At 49.9% G+C, this 17,913-nt stretch overlaps 1 protein-coding gene across 1 annotated transcript in view; it reads left to right on the forward strand.

Moving 5' to 3' along the window:
• NCK2 (NCK adaptor protein 2) overlaps positions 1-17,913 on the forward strand; it is a 117,819-nt gene that overhangs the window by 89,085 nt on the left and 10,821 nt on the right. Inside the window, exons 3-4 of the mRNA XM_069583211.1 lie at positions 3,376-3,617; positions 16,617-17,326. Of these exons, the coding sequence (XP_069439312.1) occupies positions 3,392-3,617; positions 16,617-17,326 (936 nt within the window). The 5' untranslated portion in view covers positions 3,376-3,391. The remainder of the gene's footprint in view (positions 1-3,375; positions 3,618-16,616; positions 17,327-17,913) is intronic.

Raw genomic sequence — 17,913 nt, forward strand, 5'->3', positions numbered from 1 at the left:
TGTAAGTTTGGAAGTTAATTCATGAAGGAGAAGAACATGTATTATTTATAAGTGTCTTTAGCATCTAGCAGCAGAGAGTGTCATGTTATTTAAAAATGGGATTCATTCTTCTGTGGAGTCAGTGCGCTAGGTCCCCTCTGTCATCCTGAAGTAGACCCTGTAAATAATGAGAACTCCTCCCTGTCAGATAAGGAGAGGGTTTCAGTCAAAAGCCTTTCCATTATTCATGTCTTCCTAGTTTTGAGTAAATGTGTAGTCATTTAAATGACTGAATGTTGAATTTTTCTGTTGCAAACATACTGGCCCACCTTCTACCTGAGAAGTTAGGAAATAGCTCATAACTATAGTCATTGTGGAGCTTCCCCGGTGGCTGAGTGGTAAAAAATCTGCCTGCCAATGCAGGAGATGCAGGTTCGATGCTTGAGTCGGGAAGATCCCCTGGAAGAGGAAATGGCAACCCACTCCAGTATTCTTGCCTGGAGAATCCCGTGGACAGAGGAGCCTGGTGGGCTGTGGTTCATGGGGGTCACAAAGAGTTGGGTATGACTGAAGAACTAAACACTAGCCATAGTTACTGTAGTCATTCAGATATACTTTTACTATTTGTTACTTTGAGAACTGACTTACTGAGGTAGGTAATATACCGAATTCTTTGTTGTTTTAATAAACTTTTGGTTTTGGAGTTCACTCTTGGTATTTCCTGACAAATGTGTCATGACATGTGTCCACTGTTACTGTATCGTGCAGAATTGTCAGACTGCTCTAAACATCCCTGTGTTCCACCCAGTCCTCCTTCCTTCTGTCTCTGATCTTTGCAATGTCTCTGTAGTTTTGCCATTTCCAGAATGTTATATACTTGGATTTATTGAAGAAAACATGACACTTCTTAAAGCATGGTTTAGCTGATTTTACTCAGGGAAGTACTTTGAAGGATTTTTGCCATAGTGGGGAGAGACTGGGCTCACATCCACCTACAGGAGGGAAGGGAGGGGGGTAGTTTGTAGTCCAGGAGTGAGGAGGTGGGGAGCACATGAGAGGAAGCATCAGAGGTGAGAGGGGGTTCTGGCTGCACTGACCTCACAAGATGCCTCCTAAGAAGAGGCGTCACCTCTCTAAGGGTCCAGCAACTCAGCAGGATTCTTGCTAGAATGCAGAGAGTTGATGTCTAGTCTGCGCAGAGAATTCAGAGGAGTCTGACTCAAGTTTGGTCAAGGAGAGAGTTTTTGTGAGAATCACAGTCTGCAGCCTTCTCAGATGGGCTTCTTCCACATAGTCTTATATGTATCTGAAGTTCCTCCACGTCTTTTCATGGCTTGACAGCTCATTTCTTTTTATCACTGAGTAATATTTCACTGGGGCTTCCCTGCTGGCTCGGACTTCCCTGGTGACTCAGACAGTAAAGCGTCTGTCTACAATGCGGGAGACCTGGGTTCGATCCCTGGGTTGGGAAGATCCCCTGGAGAAGAAAGTGGCAATCCACTCCAGGACTATTGCCTGGAAAATCCCGTGGACAGAGGAGCCTGGTAGGCTACAGTCCATGGGGTCACAAAGAGTTGGACGCGACTGAGTGACTTCACTTCACTTCCCTGCTGGCTCAGTTGCAAAGAATCTGTCTGCCAGCGCAGGAGGCGCAGGTTCAGTCTTTGGATTGGAAATATCCCCTGGAGAAGGAAACGGCAACCCATTCTGGTATTCTTGTCTGGGAAAATCTCATGGACAGAGTAGCCTGGCAGGTCTCAGTGAGTCGGACACAACTCCGGAACTTAACAACAACAATCAATAATACTCCATTATTTGGATGGACTATAGTTGATTTACCCATCACCTACTGATGGGCAGCTGGATGACTCCCAAATCTTGGCAGTTATGAATGAAGCCGCTATAAACATCTGTGTTTCAGGTTCCAGGGATGATTTTATATTTATGGAAAAGCTGCAAAGATGGTGCAAAGCATTCCAAATATCCCCCACTCAGTTTTCTAAGTGCTAACATCTTGCCTGACAAGGGACATGTGTCGGAAGTAAGAGTTGGTTAGTGGTAAACTATTGACTAACTTCACTTTGTTGCTGTGGTTATTTAGTCACTCAGTCGTGTCTGACTCTTTGTGACCCTGTGGACTGTAGCCCACCAGGCTTCTCTGTTCATGGAATCTCCCAGGCAAGAATACTGAAGTGGGTTGCCATTTCCTCCTCCAGGAGATCTTCTCAACCCAGGGATCAAACCCATGCCTCGTGTATTGGCAGGCAGATCCTTTACCTCTGAGTCACCAGGGAAGCCCCAGACTTCCCTTGGATTTCTCTAGTGTTCATATTTGAGGATTCAGTCCAGGATACCATTTCAGTTTGAGTGTGTCACAGTCATTAAGTATGTTCAGAAAATTCAGCTTATCCTGAGAAAATGGATGTAACAGTGTCAGCTGTAAGAATCTGGTGTTACTTAACCGATGAACAGAAGATGAGATGGTTGGATGGCATCACTGACTCAATGGACATGAGGTTGAGTAAATTACAGAAGTTGGCAATGAACGGGGGGCCTGGCGTGCTGCAATCCATGGGGTCGTAAAGAGTCGGACACGACTGAGTGACTGGACTGAACTGAACATATTTAATTATGATACCATTATTTTATGTAGGTTTTGGAAAGCTTTTGTTGTTTTAAGCAAAGCATACAGAGTTCCAACTGTGCAAAATTAAGATTTGCTTGATAAGGTCAAGCATTTGGTCATTTCTAAACAAAATACTAAAGGTTGTTGAAGGAAGGTCATCTTAAGGTTTTTTCAAGACCCCAGAGACAGCCAGTTGCCAACTTGTTTTTTAAAACCTTTTATTTTGTATTGGAGTATAGCTGCTTAACAATGTTGTGATAGTTTCAGGTGAACAACAAAGGGACTCAGCCATACATATTCATGTGTCTGTTCTCCCCTAAACTCCCCTCTCATCCAGGCTGCCACATGATATTGAGCAGAGTTCCCAGTGCTCTACAGTAGGTCCTTGTTGGTTAACCATTTTAAGTAGAGCAGTGTGTACATGTCCATCCCACGCTCCCTAACTATCCCTTCCCCCAGCCTTTCCCCTGGCCACCATAAGTTTGTTCTCTAAGTCTCTGAGTCTGTTTCTGTTTTGTAAGATTCATCTGTATCATGTCCTTTTAGATTCCACGTATAGGGGATGCCATACAAGTTCCCCTTCTCTGTCTGACTTGCCTCAGTCAGTATGATGATCTCTGGGTCCATCCATGTTGCTGCAAATGGCATCGCTTCATTCTTTCTGATGGTTGCCAAGCTGTAATAAAAGCTGTCAGGGTGTAGTTTTCCAAGTGGAGGCAGTGGTGTTTGGCCAGGGCTCTAATGACTCTCTTCAAATGTTTTGCTGGCAGAAGTACTCCATGAAAGATGACAGAGGAGGTCATCGTCATAGCCAAGTGGGACTACACGGCCCAGCAGGATCAGGAGCTGGACATCAAGAAGAACGAGCGCCTGTGGCTACTGGACGACTCCAAGACGTGGTGGCGGGTGCGCAACGCAGCCAACCGGACAGGCTATGTGCCGTCCAACTACGTGGAGAGGAAAAACAGCCTGAAGAAGGGCTCGCTGGTGAAGAACATCAAGGACACGCTCGGTGAGTGGCGGGCGTAGCGGGCCCCTGGGCTGGACCCTAGCCCAGCGCAGAGGGCGGGCAGTCTCAGGGCAGGGGGTCGGGGGGGTCGTCATTTTCATTCGTGTTTGAAGAAAAAAAGGCATCTTTCTATTCGTCTTTCTTAAGAGTCTCTGGGCTTTGAGATGCAGTGCAGAAATAGCCTGTTTGTCATTTCCTTGCGATGTTCAAGTTCGGAGGCTTCTGTAAGCTGACCCTTCCATGTGTTTTGAACCTCTACCTCCCGCCCTGCACATCTCAGTCTCCTGGCATCAATGTTCTGGAGGGGCCTGAGATGGGAATTAGCCTCTCCAGGCACGTCCACAGCTCCACCCGGGTCATTCCATCCAGTCTTTTCTCCCACAAAATCCTGTGCGTGGGACCTTTGTGAGTAGAGGAGGAGATAGTGAAAAGCACCTGGAACCTGGTGAATTGTTTCCCCCTGTTGAATTGGCGGCATTTCATACCACAGTTGCGCACGGTGGCAGCTAAGGTGGGGACTCGGAGGGGGTGGTATGATGCCGAGGCCGCTGGGGTGACTCACAGGGGGCCAGCTGGGCACCTGGCTTTCTTCCCATGCGCCTGTCCCCTTCCCTGGTGTCTGGACATGAGAGAGGCCATCTGGGTCCACTGGAGTTGATGGTATCCGGTCTCACCTTCGTGTGGGCATCAGGCTTCCTTGCAGTAGTCACAGCTGCAGAGGGAGTCAGAGTTACTTCCTGAAGGTCAGGTCCGTGATGTCTCCTTCCATGAGTACCATACAGTGACCCCTGAGACCACTGGCTGTCACGGGAGAGTTTGCTCTCGAAATAGGTCAGTGTTATCACCCACGTTACATGTCCTTGAAGTTTTCCTTTTTATTTCTAACCTGAGAATTGGTTTCATTTGAGGGAGGGGAACAGGTAGGGAAACTGAAAGGAGAATTAAGCTCTGAGTGTGATGAGTGTTGCAAAATATTCATCTTTCATTTTCTGCAACCTTGAAGAGTCCACTGACTTTCTTTGAAACCATACGAAGCCTTCACCCACTGGAGAGTAATTTTGTGTCATGGGTTAGGTTATTTCCATGACTCTGAAAGAGAAATGAGACACTGGCCAGCGTGTGGATCACATCAGCTACTGTAGACTCTGCCTGATGGAGAAATTCTGCTTTTCATGAGCAATCTGATTCTTTTCCATGAAAGTGACACCCGTTTGTCTTTTTTTCCAAGCTTGTCACTTGAAAGAAACGCTGTTGTCCTGTGCGTATAATTCTCCATTAACTGTGATCTAGAATTTCAGAAAGTATGACTAGGTAAATACTTTAGGAGTGCCCTGAACTTAGTTTTATTTCTTCTTTTCCTCATCCAGTCAAGTCCCTTTTTTTTTGGAGATGCTCAACATTGTTGATTTGTTTTGTCTTCTTTCTAATCCTTTTAAAAATATATATTCTCAAGATTCTAGTAAAGAATGATGTTATTTAGTCACTAAGTCGTGTTTGACTCTTTGTGACCCCATGGACTGTAGCCTACCAGGCTCCTCTGTCCATGAGATTTTTCCAGGCAAGAATACTGGAGTGGGTTGCCTTTTCCTCTTCCAGGGAATCTTCCCGACCTAGGGATCAAACTCGTATCTCCTGCATTTGCAGGTGGATTTTTTACTGCTGAGCCATCGGGGAAGTGCAATAAAGAATAAAACACCCAGAAATGGGATGGATCGCTGGGGAGTGAAATAAGGTGAAGGTAGCCCTCCAAGTTCCCCACAAATCCCCTTGAACAGCTTGTCCTTCCTCCCTTCAGCTTCTAGAACAAGAAGACAGCTGAGCTGTAAAGCACATTTGTGCTCAGGTTCAATTTTTCACGAGCCATGGTCAGTCTCTGGGACTCCCAGGACTCAGGGGGCATCACTCAGCCAGCTTGTCCACGTGTGGAGTGCCAGGCTTTCTCCCCCGCCCCAACAGATGGCCACCCAGCTCTGCAGGCTCATGTCTCCTTCCACGGAGCCAGCCAGTTCCATTTTGGGAGAACACAGATTGCTAGAAAGCTCTTCCTTAAATAGAATCAACATTCGCTCCTCTGTAACTCTCTCCGCGCAGCTCTCCTTGGCACTTGAGAGCTGTGCTGGGGAACCGTGCTTCTTTTCTGGGGACTGACCACCCTTCTCCACCTTTCCTCCCCCGTCAGGCCTTGGAAATGTTTGCACCAACCGTTATCTACTGTAAAAACACCAACAAAGTTATGTTCTGAACATCCATATCAATCCACAGCAGTTAATATTTATAGTAAGCAGTGGTCCTCAACCTTTTTGGCACCAGGGACTGTTTTCGTGGAAGACAATTTTTCCACAGACTGGAGGGGAGAGGATGATTCCAGGATGATTCAAACACATTACATTTATTGTGCACTTTATTTCTATCATTCTTACATCATCTCCACCTCAGATCATTAGGTGTTAGATACTGGATATTAGGGACCCCTGCTCTAAAGGCTCATGGGGTTCAGTATTCTCATCACCTGGGAGAAACTCCCCCCTTCATGGTTGGTCTTTCTTGCTTTGATGTGTTTACCTTGCTCACCCAAAGCCTTGCTTTTCTTGGACAAAGAGACCTTGTTGTCTTGGCCTGAGTCCTCCATTGGCCCCTCAAGCAGTGTCACTGAAAAGGGAGGCACCCGACAAGAGGCACCGTGGTGGAGTGACTTATCTCTCCATCATCAGACCTGACATGGCATCAGTATTGAGAAGGAAGGTGCCAAGACTTTCCCCATCCTCTCCTGCCTCCCGCTGGTCTTTGGAGCTAAGCCTTCCAAGGCTTCTGGTTTAAATCGAAGTGACCTGTGTGCTGCTGTCGGAATTCCAGTGTGATCCTAGATGGATTACGGAGCCAGTGGATTTTCTTTCCACCGTGCATCAGAAATAGTGAAAACGGGCTCAGAAACCACACCACATGTGTGAACCTTCTAATAGCTACTCATGACATCATCCATGTTTGTGATTCGCCTGCTATGGTTAAAGCCAGATTAAGATTTCCCCGGCAGACACCTGGCTTGGGACAAAACAGCACAGACTTCCCAGCAAAGTCCCTGTGTACCACATGCCTGGTGACATCTCTAGTTGCAGACAACGGTGATCCACAGAGCCTCTCTGGCTTTTTTACATTCCTGCACTGGATTGAGGTTGGTCGCCAGTTTAATTCAATCACTTCTCATCCTTTGTTGGGCAGAAAGCAGTGTGTGTAGGCATGCTCAGTCATGTCCAGTCTTTGTGACCCCATGGACTGTAGCCCTCCAGGCTCCTCTGTCCATGGCATTTTCCAGGCAAGAACACTAGGTTGCCATGCCCTCCTTCAGGGGATCTTCCCGACCCAGATCAAACCTGAGTCTCTTCTGTCTCCTTCATTGGCAGGCAGACTCTTTACCACTAGTGCCACTTGGGAAGCCCCTAGACATAAAGCAGAGCCTTCCCCCCGAAGAGCTCTCTGTTAGGAACCAGATAACATTCTTTCTTTTCTTTTAATAATTTGTAATGAAGTAAAACAACATGAGCACTTCTTTGCATACAGGCAGTGCATTGATGCATACGTGCAACCATAGATCTCTCATACTCAGTTCGCGATCATGAACAGTCAAAGAGAACTTTGCCGCTAATAACAAGGAGCCGTCCTTATGAATTGCTTCTCCTAGCAGAGTGCGGGTAATATTTTAAAGGTTCAGCACATCCCTGGGCTCCAACCTGGCCTTGGTATTTCCATGACCTGACTCATAAAACCATGCAGGTGAGGTGTTATCAAGCCACGTGCTAAATCTTCTTAGCTGAAGGAGGTATTTTCTCGAAGAGCTATCTTTCTTGCTACTTCTCGACAGCAGCTGGACCCTGCTGCAGCCCCAAAGGTTAGCTGTCTTCTCAGTGATCACCTTAGGCCCAGGTACTGACCAGGCTGCCTAGAGAACCATGGCTCCATTATAACCTGTTAGTAGCCACCAGTGGAGGGTTGGCTCCAAGGCCCGCATGTCCACTGCAGACTGCCTCCCATGGTGTCTTGAACCAGCAGTGGGCTGCCACCAGGGCTGTTCCTTAGCCTTGGCCTCTATGTGACCTGACCTGAGGCCAGTTAGTCACCTGCCAGCGGTTAGCACCAAGACTCTACCTTTCTGAGTTCATGCCAGACCCGGGAGCAGAGAGAGGCTGCTCAAAGACCACTGCTCACTCTCTGAAGTACACCTCGTGCTGTCTGGGCTGAGGCTTGTGGTTGGAGAGGGACTGGTCCTGGGAGTGAAATTCCCCAGGTTCCTCAAAGCATATCCATGTGGGGTTGACTGAGCAACTTACTTCTGCAAGAAAAGGCACAGATGGGACAACTTGGGATTTTTTTTTTAACTTTATTTTTTATTGGAGCATAACAGATTAACAATGTTGTGGTAGTTTCAGGTGAAGAGCAATGGGACCCAGTCGTGCATATACATGTATCCATTCTCCTCCTAACTCTCCTCCCATCCAGCCTGCCACATAACATTGAGTGGAGTTCCCTGTGCTGTATGTAGGTAAATTTGCTTGTGTGTTTGTTTGTTTTTAACCAACTCGAATATCAGGATTTAACTGGGTGGGCATTTGACAGGACTTTATAGCAAAGATAAGCAGCTAAGATGTTAAAAGGAAATTCTAGTGGTATGCGGTTCTCTATTTTAGAGATGAAAAACCAGAGTTTTATTCGTAAAGCTTGAGGGGTGTGTGAGTATGACAGTGAACATGTGTCGGTGTTAACGCCCTGGTTTTGATGGCAGGGTTGTGTTGAGGAGGAGGCTGTCTTCATGTGTGGAGGTGCACACCAGGTATTGAGGTAATGGGACAGGACACTGGCAGCTTGCTCTCAGAGAGCTCAGGGAAACACATCCTTTGTGCTGTTCTTACAACTTTACCAAACATTAAACCAAATGGGCAGACATCAAGTGGCCGAGGTTCTATTCCTGGGTCCGGAAGATCCCCTGGAGAAGGAAATGGCAGCTCACTCCAGTATTCTTGCCTGGAAAATCCCATGCACAGAGGAGCCTGGAAGGCTGCAGTCCATGGGTCGCGAGAGTGAGTGGGACATGAATGAGTGACTAAACCACCGTCACCATTCAGAGATCAGAGGATCACCGAGCACCTGCTGAGATCAGACCTGAACGTGAGGCTGCCACTGGGCGTGAACGTGCCAACTGAACCTTCCCCAGAACGTCCCCAGGCCGTGGCTCAGAACTTTCTGTAATCATCCAGCACTCCTTTCTGCAGCAGGCAGGGGAGGGAATCTTGCTTCTTGCTGGACCAGTCCAGGCTGCTTCAGCCAGTTCAATAAGCACGTCTTTGTTACAACAGAGACGGGAGAGAAAGATGGTCAGAAAGCACCTCGGGGTCCCACCTCTGTGGGGCCTTGGGGTGCCCTTTCAGGCCCCGCAGGTCTGTGGGTCTCTGCTGTGGTCACAAGCATCCTTGGCAGGTCTGAGCAAGGCAGGCAGCAGGCGATCTGTCCAGATGAGCCCAGGGTGAGGAATGCTGCGGTCCGTGATTATCTCAGGCTGAGCTGGAGTTGTCTCTTCCTCTCTCTGTCCCTTGGAAGTCCCTCTAAGCTCCTTGGTTCCTGCTGAGTCACCTCTGGGAACAATAGCCAAAGGCTTTGAGATGGGTGTCGACGTGCTGTGGGACCAGCCCCGTGTCCTTGTGCACGACAGGAGTGGAGCCCAGCGGGACGGAATAAAGGGTAGCGTTCAGCCCCTGGGTCTTGAGTGTGGGTGGACTGGAGGAGCAACCCTGGCCTAGATGCGTGGGGCTCAGTGGAACACTGGTGCTGTCCCTCGTGGGCCACTGCAAAGGACTGGACAGTACCCCTTGGCTCCTCTTTTATCCTTCTGGAAGCATTGGTGCATCCAGTCACTTCTGGCCCCACCTGCAAGGCTGCGTTGGTTTTCTCCCGCCCGTGCTGTCCCCTGGGACTGTAGAGGACTAGCTACTTCGTGAGCATCCTTTACTCTTGGCCCCGAGGGACTCACTTATCAATATCTCGCCCGGTTCCTTTAATGTTGAGGGGAGCAGGAGCTGTTAATGAAAATGATTGAGAAGCCAAATGTCCCAGGAGTACACCTCTCCCTCTTCTGTAAATTGATTTCCATTTTGGCAGCAGTCTCTTTGGCAGCAAGCACATTCTCTTGTCTTTGCCATTCACAGGCTTTTGGTATGACACGATTTCTGCACTCGGGTAGCCCTCAGAATTGTCATCTCTTTGAAATGCCTGTCTTTTATCAAACTGTTCATTGAAGGAAGGCATACTTATTTTTTAAATTTTTGGAAAATAGGATAAAACAAAAATCACCTGTGATCTTATCACCCAGAAGTAATGACTGTTGGCATTTGCATCTGTTTGCTCAGTACACACGTAGAATCAAAATAAGATTGTGGAGGGGACTTCCTGCTGGAGTCAGTACTGGCTGTCACCAGGCAGTTGGTGCTCAAGTATCTGCCCTTTCTGCTGAAGCCTGATTTCAACACATGCTGGAAAGGAGGTTTACTATATGGGTTTGGTCCATGCCTCCTTGCTTGGTCAGTGGTCAGGATGCTCAGTGTTTTTGTATTTTCTGTAAACAACCTAAGAGGAGAAGCTGATTCTTTACATTTGTCTTATAAGTAGTTTGGTTTTCTAGGTGACTGTCCATAAAGGATAAGAAAATTACTGATAGTCTTTCTACACGTCACTTAAACATAACTTCCTAAATGAAGTCACCATCTAAGGAACCAGTACAAAAAAGTACTTTTTTTTTTCATTTCTAAAAAGTACAAAACCAAACCACTCCCCTGATGCTGAAGCTACACTACTTTGGCCACCTGATGCAAAGAGCCAGCTCATTGGAAAAGACCCTCAATCTGGGGAAGATAGAAGGCAAAAGGAGAATAGGGTGACAGAGGATGCCATCTCTGGATGGCATCACAGACTCAATGCACATGAGTCTGAGCAAGCTCCAGGAGATGGTGAAGGACAGGGGAGCCTGGCGTGCTGCTGTTCATGGGGTCACAAAAAGTTAGACATGACTGAGGGACTGGACAACAACAAACCACCCCCTAAGTTTTTATGTAGCGCGTGCAAAGAATATTGAGAGATCTCAGTTTGATTTTAAACATCCAGCTTTTCCAGTTGTCATCTCTTTACCATGATAAAGCAAGGACTCTGGGTTTGCAGAGCCACTTTTAACACTTGAGGTTCACCTCCTCAGTCTCTGCTATAATCTATACAGTTGTGCGAACCTGAATTACATACACCATGCCGTAATTTAGAACTCTCTAGCTCTGTCTCACGAGATCATTCACAGTACAGACGACCTGCCAAATGCAGTGCCCACAGACAGCAGAGACATCTACAGAAAACTGTGGTGCCAGCACCCAAAATAAACTTGGATCTGTTTCCGTATATCGTGAGCGTCCAAGTATTTAGAACAAAAAATGTAAAACAACTCACAACAGATCAGTGGGTGGATAATTAGAGAGAAAATAGAGACAGATTGTTCAGAAGAATGCTAATGGGAGAAAAGCCAGGAGGGGCCACGGGAAGGAGGAGGGGCTGCCCCCTTGAGAAGCCGGGGAGAAGCAGGTGTGCGGTGACTCGGGGGTTATGAAACCAGATGCGTCATCGCCTGGCCCCTTGTGCCCCAAGGAAGGACGAGGACAGCAGGTAAGATATTTCCCAGTTTCCTTCCCAGCAACTGGCACCTAAGTTGCTTCTTATTAAAATGAGCATTTTTCTACAGAACACCCTTTCTTGACTCAAGTTACTCAAGTGGGAGCCTTCAGTTTTAGAAGGAACGTGAACTAAAAATGCTGAGAGTTTAAGTAAAGCCTTCTTGCCGTGTTTCTAACTGTGCTTCTCCATATGGCCTGGCTCATTTTTAGACCCCATGCATATGTCTCAAACGTTCCTTTCCCCGATTACACATTCACGCCTGTCCCCAGGGGCTAGTGTGGGTGCAGGGGACATTGTTCAGGGCGGGTGCCATGGAGCTGACTGCAGAGCCCCGCAGGCTGCTGGCCAAGCAGGCTCCTTCTCTCCTGCACCCCACACCCCACCCTTTGCCCACCACTGCTCTATGTACAGGAGGGCAAGTGGGCATCTGGAGGGCTCCTGTTGACCTGAGCTGGCCAGGTCTGACTGTCAGGCACCAGTGATTTGGGGCAGGCTGGGTGTTCCTTTGCTCCTCGCCGAGCACTTATTCACGTCATCTTTGTCTCCAAGTCGTTCCCTGACCTCGCCAGGGTGCTGTCGCTTCCTCTCGACTCTCAGCTTCCTTTCTCTGCTTCTGAACTCGTGGGTTCTGTGAGCGTCTGGATTGTCCCAATGGTTCCTCTCGACTCTCAGCTTCCTTTCTCTGCTTCTGAACTCGTGGGTTCTGTGAGCGTCTGGATTGTCCCAGTGGTTCCTCTCGACTCTCAGCTCCCTTTCTCTGCTTCTGAACTCATGGGTTCTGTGAGCGTCTGGATTGTCCCAGTGGTTCCTCTCAACTCTCAGCTTCCTTTCTCTGCTTCTGAACTCATGGATTCTGTCAGCGTCTGGATTGTCCCAGTGGTTCTCACAGCTGGGAAGCCTCTGGAGGTCTGGAGTGTTCAAGCTGGGGCTGTGCCTACGTTTCCTCCTGGAAGCCAGCTGTCCCGGGGTAGCTGTTGGCAGGGAACCTTCATCTATTTTGTATTTTTGATTTTTAAGGAGCAAAACAGAAGCAAAACAGTTGAGGGTCTGACTTGGGAAATTTACAAGTGGGCATTTATAGTGGAGCGTGAATTGGTGGTCAAGTGGTTGGGGTGTCTTTCTGCACTGATGTGAGGTAATGGTCCTATCATATTAGCCCATGTGCTCAGCCAAACTCTAGTGACAAGAGTTAGCTGTAGGAACCAGATGGACCACTTACAGTTCTTCTGTGGTTGTTTCTTGTAGCCTAGTGTGTACAGTTGAGTTTGAAAAGTGAGGTTCATTTGACAGCTTGGTGTCTCTGTAGAATCCTGGCAAGAGCCTGGAGATGACCTGGCCTAGAGCTCTTCTGTGACAATCAGGCAGGTTGACATACTTGTCCAGGGTAACAAAGCGCTTCACGGCACAGCTGGGAGCAGCCCCGGGCCAGGGTGGGTGGCAGGAATTGCAGTCTGGAGCCCAGCCCCTTAAGACCCCTCTTGGAGCCTGCATGTGCCTCGTCACCAGCATATGCCTCGTCCAGAGTGGCATGTGGTCCTAGAGCCTTGGGAGATAGGGTGTCTCTTTTTCTCTCTCCCTGAAGGCCCACTTTGCACTGAGGAGCATCTTCTCCTGGGACACTTCAGAGGGGCCCTTGTGTCTCAGCAGCTCCCAACCCAGCAGGCAGGACTGGTCAGCTGTGAACCCCCCACCCACCCAGTCCCACAGGAGCATTTGAGGGAAAAACAGACACATGCACGTCTCTGGAGAAAGCACCATCTGTTGTTTTCTCCACTGGACCTTTGTCCTCACCCAGAAAGGAAAACAACGTATGGACTGATAATAGCAGTAAACACCACAGTCACAGTTGTACAGCTCTTGCTGTGCGCTGGACACGGCACACGTCCTTTCCTCAGGCTTCAGACCCTCACGGTTGCCCCACCCACCCCCTCAGGGCCACTGACATCCTCCTGCTACAGATGCAGAAACCCAGTAGAGAGAGTGCAGAACCGCCAGGCCACAAGCCAGTGGGGTAGGAGCCGAGCTCGGAGCCTGGTCAGAACTGGGGTTCAATTGTCTGCCAGCCATTTACCCCACAAATGTGTTGACCCTGTGTGCACTCTGTTCTTCGTTACTGTATTTCATTTTACCGAGCAGGTGTGGGCTCAAAAAGTTGCTGTGTGAGCCTCTGCCAGTGACAGATGCTAAGTGATGCTTCAGAAGGTCATAGTGAATGCTTGCCACCTCCCAACCACTCCCTACTCCCCCAGGCACATCACAGTCAGAGATGCTTGTGCTGATGGATCGGGTATATGTGTTGAGAGGTACTAAATATGTATTTTTAATTACAATTTATAATGAAAACCTTTCAAAAATTCTTTTCCCTGGCATCTGTGCTACCATTTGACTTTCACATTTGGTAGAAAATCCTATACTTCTGAACCAGTGTGATTTTTTTTTTTTCAGGCTTACACATTCAGTTATGTTATTTGCCTGCCTGCTCATGGGGGAATGGGCTCTCTTAGGAGTAGGAATGGAAGTTCTGCCTCTGGACTCGTGGATCCATGTGATGGTGTGCTCTGCCCTGACACATCTCCCTCTGTGCCAGCTCCTGGCAAGTCTGCCCACGGGAAAGGGGACCATCTGGGCACGTGGATGGTGACTTGCTCCTTTGTCCCGTCAGCCTGACCCAGGCCATGTGGGTTTGCCACAGGGATGGGAGATCCCATCCATCTGACAGCCATCCATTTCTCCTTCCTCCCTCCGGTCCTAGACGTCCCCTCCCTGAACTTGGGGCTCCGTATGGCATATAATAGCACGTTTCATTGCAGAGTAAGGTGTAAGCCTAAGGTGCACATGCCTAGGAATAAAAAAAGTAAAACCTCCTGGGTTTACTGCAAGTTGGGAGAGTGGGGACACAGGCGGGTGGATCAGGAAATGGTGCCCTCAGGTTCTGGGGACATAGCCTGGCTAGAGTAGGGCCTCCCGCCCTGGCCATGGAGTTGCTGGCTTACAGACATGTGGTGCCTGGACAGGGGAGGATCTCAAGGCATATGGAGGGGTCAGCAGTGCATACTGGGGGGGGGGGCAGGGGTGGGTATCAGGCTGCTCCTAATTAACTTGAGCTTTCCTGGCATCCCAGGTGTGTATCCCTGGAGAGATCAGTCTGCAAGGACTGATGAGGCAGACAGACTTGTGATGGTGAGATAGAAAATGGAGCTTGTGAACCCGGCAAACACTAGTTGAATGCCTGGCCTGAGCCAGGCCCCAGGCCCCGGGACGATGAGAGTGGCAAAGGGAAAGGGCGCTGGGCAGGTGGGTGTGTGCGCCACAGGCCTGGGGGTCCCGGTGGTGTTGCTGATGGGTCTGAGCACATCCAGGGATCAATCCCCGTTTTCCTCTGGAGGGAAGGCATCTAGCAAGTGAGTGACAGTGGTGCTGAGCTGAGTATGTGTCTGGGGCAGAGTATGCCAGCCTGGGTGGGTCCACTCTGGAAGTCAGCACCCAGCTCCCCATGGTTCAGGCCATCACGACACCCCTTTTTATTCCTTTGATCTCCCCACTGGACAGGGGAGTAGGAACTAACGGAATTCTCAGGACCAAGCTGTTTGTGTGCTGTCTAGTTCCTCAGTCATGCCTGACTCTGTGCAACTCCATGCCTGTGCAACTCCAACCAAGCCTGCCAGGTTCCTCGGTCTGTGGAATTTCCCAGGGAAGAATACTGGGTGGGTTGCCATTTCTTCTTCTAGGGGATCTTCCCAACCCAGGAATCTAACCCTAAGTCTCCTGCATTGGCAGGTGGGTTCTTTACCACTGAGCCACCAGGGAAGCCCAAACTGTCTTTACCGCAGGGAATTAAGGGAGAAAGAAGTACAAGCTATCCATAGACGTGTATTGGTGTCCTTTTGGAAAAAAAATAAAGATCTGCCAGTGGCCACAGTTTCCCTACTGTGGAAGCTCCCATGCTGGTGTAGCTCGGAGGCGTGGTGGGCAAGTGGCCACCTCTCAGGAAAGCCCAAGAAGCACAGCCAACCCTGCAGTCCAGGAGCACGTCCCCAACTCGGGCATCGTGCCTTCCTCCCTAGGCTCGCTTCTACAAGGTTGCAGAATTCTGTGCATTTTAAGCAGGTTAAATCATTTTACCCTAGGGCTTTTCAAGCTGTATTCCTCATGCACAGGAAGTGATGTTTCACGTGGCAGCTTGGCCCTGACTCACATATGTAACTGAAGCAGTTCTGTGTTTAATGCACTCTGACATCTTCTGTTTTGTTTCCTTTTAAAAAGAAGACGGTGCATACATACAGGCTGCTCAGACCCCCTTAAACTGATTTTCTGATCCACTTGTGGGTTTGCCACCAGAATATGAAAAATTCTGCCTTAAATTTACTGCATGCGCTCTTTTTTCTAAGTCACTCATCACTGCTTGTGCGAAATCTGTGCAGTTTTGAAAGAAGGGAAGGAAGGAGAAGGATACGGGTTTCTACCCAGGGTTGCTGCTCTGTTGCCACCCTGGGAGGGTGCTGAGTGTCCCCAGAGTGGAGGACAGGTGGTGGCCGGCAGAGCAGGACAGGCTTGAGGGGTCTGAGACCTAGGGAGGGTCTTCAAGGTCCTTTGGTCCAATTTCCTGCCCACAACACAGAAGATACCTCTGTCCTGATGCAGAAGATATTTTTGTACGGATGCCTTTTTGTTTATTTTGTTTCCCTCCTAGTGGCATATGGCTGCTCTCATCATTTTCACTGTTACATCATTACACTGTTTTATCCTCATGGTTCAGAGAAGGCAACGGCACCTCACTCCAGTACTCTTGCCTAGAAAATCCCATGGACGGAGGAGCCTGGTAGTCTGCAGTCCATGGGGTCGCTAAGAGTCGGACATGACTGAGCGACTTCACTTTCACTTTTCACTTCCATGCATTGGAGAAGGAAATGGCAACCCACTCCAGTGTTCTTGCCTGGAGGATCCCAGGGACAGGGGAGCCTGGTGGGCTGCCATCTATGGGGTCGCACAGAGTCGGACACAACTGAATCGACTTAGCAGCAGCAGCATCCTCATAGTTTGCTGGTGCTCTGGCTTTTTTTTTTTTTTTTTTTTTTTTTGTAGGAAAGCAGAGATCAGATATGGTAATTCCTAGCTTTCAAGCGTTTGGCCACTGTTAACCTCTGTTGGTGACTGGCTGGTCACAGCCAGGGGCCAAGTCCGGGGGGCAAGTCCCTTCTGCATCAGTGTGCACGCGCTGCCCCTTGGCTAGGGCCCTGCGTGGAGCCCTTGCGGGGTCCCACTCTGCTGAACCTGGTCCCTGTGCTGAGCTTTGCTGTATCTCCACAGGCCTCGGAAGGACCCGTCGGAAGACGAGCGCACGCGATGCCTCCCCCACGCCCAGCACGGATGCCGAGTTCCCCACCAACGGGGGCGGCGCCGACCGCATCTACGACCTCAGCATCCCCGCCGTGGTCAAGTTCGCGTATGCAGCAGAGCGCGAGGACGAGCTGTCGCTGGTGAAGGGCTCGCGCGTCACCGTCATGGAAAAGTGCAGCGACGGCTGGTGGCGGGGCAGCTACAACGGCCAGGTGGGCTGGTTCCCGTCCAACTATGTGCTGGAGGAGCTGGACGAGGCAGCCGGCGATGCGCCCGGGGGCTCAAGCCTGCGGCCCGGTGCCACGCTCAGCAATGGGCAGGGCGCGCGGGCGCTGCAGGTGGTGCAGACGCTGTACCCTTTCAGCTCGGTCACAGAGGAGGAGCTCAACTTCGACAAGGGCGAGACCATGGAGGTGATCGAGAAGCCCGAGAACGACCCCGAGTGGTGGCGCTGCCGCAACGCGCGTGGCCAGGTCGGCCTGGTGCCCAAGAACTATGTGGTGGTGCTGAGCGAGGGCCCGGCCCCGCATGCTGGCTCCGGACCCGCGGGGCCTGCTCGTGCCGGCCGGTTCGCAGGCCGCGAGTGGTATTACGGAAACGTGACTCGACACCAGGCCGAGTGCGCACTCAATGCGCGGGGCGTTCAGGGCGACTTCCTTGTGCGGGACAGCGAGTCCTCGGTGAGTACAGGGTTGGATGGGTGGAGAGGTATGCATGTATGCACATGTATGTGTGTGTGTGTGCATGTGTGTGTGCACCTCTGTATGTGTGTACCAGGTGTGCAGGGCGACTTTCTCATCAAGACAGAGTCATTGATGAGTGTGGGGCAGGATGGGTGAAGGGGTGTGTACACATGTCTGGGTGTGCACAGGTGTGCATCTCCATGTGTGTGCATGTTTGCAACTTCCTTGTCAGAACAGAGAGTGCTCAGTGAATGTGGGGCGGGGTGGGTGGAGAGGTGTGCATGTGTGTGCACGTGCGTGTGCACATCTGGGTGTGCATGTAATGCACATCTAGGTGTGTACACATGTGGGTATGCACAGGCTTCCTCCTCAGGGCAGAGAACCCTCGGTGGGTGGCTGGCTGGCACACAGGAAGGAAGCAGAGAGCATGAAAGTGTGTGGAGGTGTGTGAATGGCCTCAGACAGCAGGGGTATGTGGGACTCATGGTAAGCAAGATGAATACAGATGCTCTATACAGCCTGTGTCCTGAGGCCCCAGCCCCACCTTATGCTGACATCCACTTGGACTGCCCAGCCTTGGCTGT

The sequence above is a fragment of the Ovis canadensis genome, chromosome 3 (assembly GCF_042477335.2).
Source record: "Ovis canadensis isolate MfBH-ARS-UI-01 breed Bighorn chromosome 3, ARS-UI_OviCan_v2, whole genome shotgun sequence".
Taxonomy (NCBI): domain Eukaryota; kingdom Metazoa; phylum Chordata; class Mammalia; order Artiodactyla; family Bovidae; genus Ovis; species Ovis canadensis.